At 56.4% G+C, this 4,761-nt stretch overlaps 1 protein-coding gene across 1 annotated transcript; it reads left to right on the top strand.

Moving 5' to 3' along the window:
- Nucleotides 1–273: 273 nt before the first annotated feature.
- LOC103276764 (signal transducer and activator of transcription 5A-like) lies at nt 274–2,135 on the top strand (the record flags this gene model as incomplete). The annotated part of the gene is made up of 3 exons (XM_008074199.1): nt 274–579; nt 917–1,073; nt 2,046–2,135. Coding segments are annotated over exons 1-3 (375 nt in total), but the record flags the coding sequence as incomplete, so codon positions are not given.
- Nucleotides 2,136–4,761: the final 2,626 nt, after the last annotated feature.

The following is a 4,761-nucleotide window of genomic DNA, read 5'->3' as shown; positions in this document are numbered from 1 at the left end:
GCCGCGCCGTCGAGGGAGAGGCGTAGCTGCGCTGCCCAACTCAGAGTTGGCTTCGCGCCCCCCACCCCCCCAAAATTGGGCCTTGGGGTGCGAGGCGGGGTGAGGGGATCTTGCGGCCCTCTCCAGAGAGCCTGTGGGCCTCCACTGGCAAGTTTCTCTTTCAGTTTCTCGCTGTCTCCCCCTCTTCTGGGGAAGCTCTGACGGGGCCAGGGGAGAGGAAGAGGGGGAGGGCACCTGCCTCCCCAAAGCACCCCCGCCCTGCTTTGGCGGGTTCCTTGTTGGAGGGGACGGGCCGCCTTCCCCTCTCAGCGTGTCTGGTCCCGCACAGGAAAGCGTGTCTGTGGGAGGGGAGGGGCCCGCCTACCGCGGTCCAGGGATGGGCAGGCACGGCAGGCGGGGAGGCCGTGCGGGGGAGACCTCTTCAGCCCCCTGCTCCCCTAGGTGAACAGCCATGGCGGGCTGGATCCAGGCCCAGCAGCTGCAGGGAGACGCGCTGCGCCAGATGCAGGTGCTATATGGGCAGCACTTCCCCATCGAGGTCCGGCACTACTTGGCCCAGTGGATAGAGAGCCAGCCGTGGTAGGCACCCCCTGTCCCTGCCCTCACTCTGGGCGTCCCTACCACCGGGGCCCCTTGGCCTCTGGTTCTACTCGTCGTGTTCTGGTGTAACTCTGGCCCTGTCCGTCTCTGAGCAAAGGGGCGGCGTCCCTGGGAAAGGGGAGGAGGGAAATGGGAGCCCCCAGGAGGACAGTGAGGATGTTTCTAGACGCTGATGCCCTTGTTGGCTGCCAGGAAGGGGTCTCTGGGCCTGGGAGCGCCCCCAGTCAAGCCCCTGGGATTGCCTCTTCGGGCGTGGTGACCTCCTGGCCTGCGGAGGCTCCACCTGAGGTCTCTCTCTCTCCCGCCCTGCCCCAAGGGACGCCATCGACCTGGACAACCCCCAGGACCAAGCCCAGGCCGCCCACCTCCTGGAGGGCCTGGTGCAGGAGCTGCAGAAGAAGGCGGAGCACCAGGTGGGGGAAGATGGGTTTCTGCTGAAGATCAAGCTGGGGCACTACGCCAGGCAGCTGCAGGTGGGTGTGGCCTGGGGCCCTCTCCTTCCAGCATCAGAACCCCTGGGTTTTTTCCTGGCCTGGCCACTGACTCACGGTGCGACCATGAGCTCGCTGGCAACTTTCCTTCAATTTCCCCCGCCCCCTCTTTCTAAATCAGACTGGTCAGATTCCTTTAGCCTGTTACAGAGCAAGGGTGGGGGTTGTTTGTTCCAAACAGAGGGGGATGGGTGAGCAGGCCTTATGGACAGAGGAGGCAGGAGGGACCCAGGCAGACGGAGGCAGGATTTCTTTAGTGGGGAAAGGAAGACCACTCACTCAGCAGATTCTAGAAAGCAGGGACTGAGGCAACCAGACTTCTGGGCCGTTTTAAGGGCGGAATGGGAGCAGGGCTGTCGTGGAAGCAAGAGCTGGGCACAAGAGTCGCTCCTCCTTTCTGTGAGGCGGAAGACAGGGGGCTTGCGGAAGCAGGAAGGGGGTGTGGTGGTAATTATGGTCTGGCGTTTATTGGAGCTCACTTGTGATTCTTGGAGAGCCCTTCTTACACACAAGCAGCAGGTGCGAGGGAAAGAGACGGACGTCCTTCCCAGACAGGGAAAGCGTGAGAAGCCCGAGGGGGAGGACAGAGGAGCCCGGCAGGAGGAGGGCGGAAAGCACCTTGACCTTGGCGTCACATGCCCTGGGCACTTGGTTGCTTCTGCAAAGTGTTCGCCTCTCGGGGCGTCCGTTTTCTTTTCTGTGAAATGGGGATTCTAGCTTCGCTTGGGCTGTAGGGTTTCCAGGCTGCGGGAGGCAGGGCAGGTGGTGGGTGGAAGGGCTTTGTAATCAGTGGGTTTCTCATGCACTGCAAACCAGGTGTGGGAGGGGAAGTCGAGGACATGAGAGGTGGAGGCGCCAGGGGCTGCTCCCCGGGAAGAGCTGGGGCTGAGGCTGAAGGAGGGGAAGGGCTGGAGTGGAGGACGGCCCCTGGAGGCTGCTCTCGGGCTCTTTCAGAACACGTATGACCGCTGCCCCATGGAGCTGGTCCGCTGCATCCGGCACATTCTGTACAACGAACAGAGGCTGGTCCGAGAAGCCAACAATGTGAGTGTCCCGTGGGGATGGGGAGGGGAGTCGGGAAGTCCTTTCTCTCATCATCTAAACCGTGTCTGTCTGCAACACCAGTAGGAGAGGGCACCAAAGACATAAGGCACACAGCAAGTATGAGAGGCAGCACGCCATGCGGGTGCGGAGCGGCCTCCGGGTCCAGTCCTTGGCTCTGCCACGTGCTAGCTGTGTGACGGGAGCAAGTTCCTTAATGTCTCTTAGCCTCTGTTTCTGCTATTGCAAAATAGGAATAGTGATGGTGCCTACCTGGTAGGGTTGTTGTGAGGATTAAATGAGATACTGTGTGGGCCAAGAATAGACGAAGAGACCCCTGGAACAGAGGAGGAGGCCCTCAACACACACACACACACACACACACACACACACACACACACACACACACACCCTGGTAACGTGATCTCTGTAAGGGATGGCTTTATACATCACCAGGGGAGAAGCTTGACACGCCATATATGGGGCTGAGGCCAAAATAAGAAGTGGACCCTGGTCGTGGCTGTGAGGAGATACGAAGCTGAGGTGTGTGTTGGAAGAATGAACAAGCAGCTCAGAGAAGTGAGGCCCGAGGAGGAGGGATAGGGACTCAGCTCTCACGTCCTGAAGTCATAGTCACTGACATGTACATGGACAGTGGCACAGGCACTATGTTATCTGCAGTGGAGCAAGATGAATTTCACAAAGTGATATCACAGCTATAAATCTTAGAATAACTCAGGAGGCCGAGGCGGGAGGATCACTTGAGGCCAGGAGTTCAAGACCAGCCTAGACAACATAGCAACAAAAAATGTAAAAAGATTTGCCAGGCATGGTGGTACACGCCTGTAGTCTCAGCTACTCGGGAGGCTGAGGCAGGAGGATTGCCTGAGTTCAGGATTTCATGGCTGCGATGAGCTGTGATCATGTCCCTACACTCCAGCCTGGGCAACACAGTGAGATCTTGTCTCTAAAAAACAAAAAACAAAATAGTGCCTGAGCACAGGTCATATTTATTACTTATTTATTGCTATGGGCACAGATTTCAGGAATGTTGCTTCTACTCAGTAAACATTTCTTTTGAGTCTGAGTCTCACTGTCACCCAGCCTGGAGTGCAGGGGCATGCTCACAGCCCTGCAACCTTGGCCTGCTGGGCTCAGGCAATCCTTCTGCCTCAGCCTTCCAAGTAGCCACTATGCCTGGCTGATTTTTGATTTATTATAGAGATGAGGTCTTGCCAAGTTGCCCAGGCTGATCTCGATCTCCTGGGCTCAGGCAGTCCCCTCACCTCTGCCTCCCAAATTGCTGGGATTACAGATGTAAGCCGCCATGCCCAGTAGTAAACATTTCTGGAGGTCCTACTGTGTGTCTGATGCTGGGCTAGGACTGCAGAAACAGAGAAAGGACTGGTCCATGTCTGGAGGGAGTTTCTGCAGCGATAGATTCTCTAGTGAGGAGTTGAGGGCTAAGGGGACATGAGGACACCAGTGCCATTGACGTGCATTGGCATTGGAAAAGTCAGGGACATGGGTTATCCTGGAAGACCCTTTGGGACCTGGTTTCTGTCCCCTCTCTGTTTTTAACTATGGCAAACCTAACTCAGATGGGGCCGGCTGGCAGGGGAGTGTCCTGAGAACAGGCTATCTGAACGTCAGTGAAGAAAGAGGCAGGGAAGGAGGCGGGATGAGTGTCCTCGTCAAAAGTGACAGCACACACTCGAGTGCAGAAAGACATTTGAAGACTCACAGGCTGTTACGGTTGACGCCTCCCAGTGTCTTCAGTTTGGAGTCTCCACCATGCTTGTGAGGGGTTCAGTCTCTCCCCTCTTCCTTCGCCACAAGAAGGTCTTGAGTGAAGACACAGTCATGTGGGTAGTCTCCATAGTAAAAAAAACAGAGGGGACAGAAGCCAGATCCCAAAGGGTCTTCCAGGACAACTCCTGTGTCCCTGACTTTTCCAATGCCAAATACACGTCACTGGCACTGCTGTCTTCATGGTCCTTCTCCCAGCCCTAAGCTTGTTCTCAAACACCTTGGAGATTCTGTGGTACACAGGACAGACAAGGTCCTAGCATTTGGGGACTTCACATCCTTGTCCTGGGAGACAGACTAGTAACAAGCAAACAAATACAAGAACAAGACACGTCCAGTAAAAGCAGTACTTCTGTGAATTGGCCCACCAGAGAGGACCACTCTGAAAGAGACCTGTTAAAGCCCTTGCTTCAGGAGGGTTTGGTCTAGAATGTTCCAGACCAATGGAACCACAAGTGCAAGGGCCCCAAGGCAGGAACGTGCCTATGTGCTCAAGGAATAGAAACAGAAAGCTCGCGTGGCCAGTGTGCTCCATCAGCCAGTAGCTGAGCTGTCTGCAGGGCCAGCGGAGGCTTGTGAGAGGGAGTTTGAATTGAATTCTGAGGCCAGTTCATTGGAAGGTCCCTGAAGAGTTGGTCCCCTCTCAGCCAGGTGTTGAAGGAATGGCTGGATCCAAGGAGGCCTTGTTGACCCCTCCCCGTGACTTCATTTTGGGGTCTCCAGCATGCCTGTGAGAGGTTCGGCCTCTTCCCTCTTCCTTGGTCGCAGGAAGGTCAAGAGTGAGGACACAGGCGAGTGTGTTCACACACCCCTGTTCCTC

The sequence above is a fragment of the Carlito syrichta genome, unplaced genomic scaffold, assembly GCF_000164805.1.
Source record: "Carlito syrichta isolate Samal-C Ts95f unplaced genomic scaffold, Tarsius_syrichta-2.0.1 Scaffold316365, whole genome shotgun sequence".
Classification (NCBI taxonomy): domain Eukaryota; kingdom Metazoa; phylum Chordata; class Mammalia; order Primates; family Tarsiidae; genus Carlito; species Carlito syrichta.
Note: the sequence above shows the minus strand (reverse complement) of the source record. Positions and strands in the feature narration are given on the sequence as shown.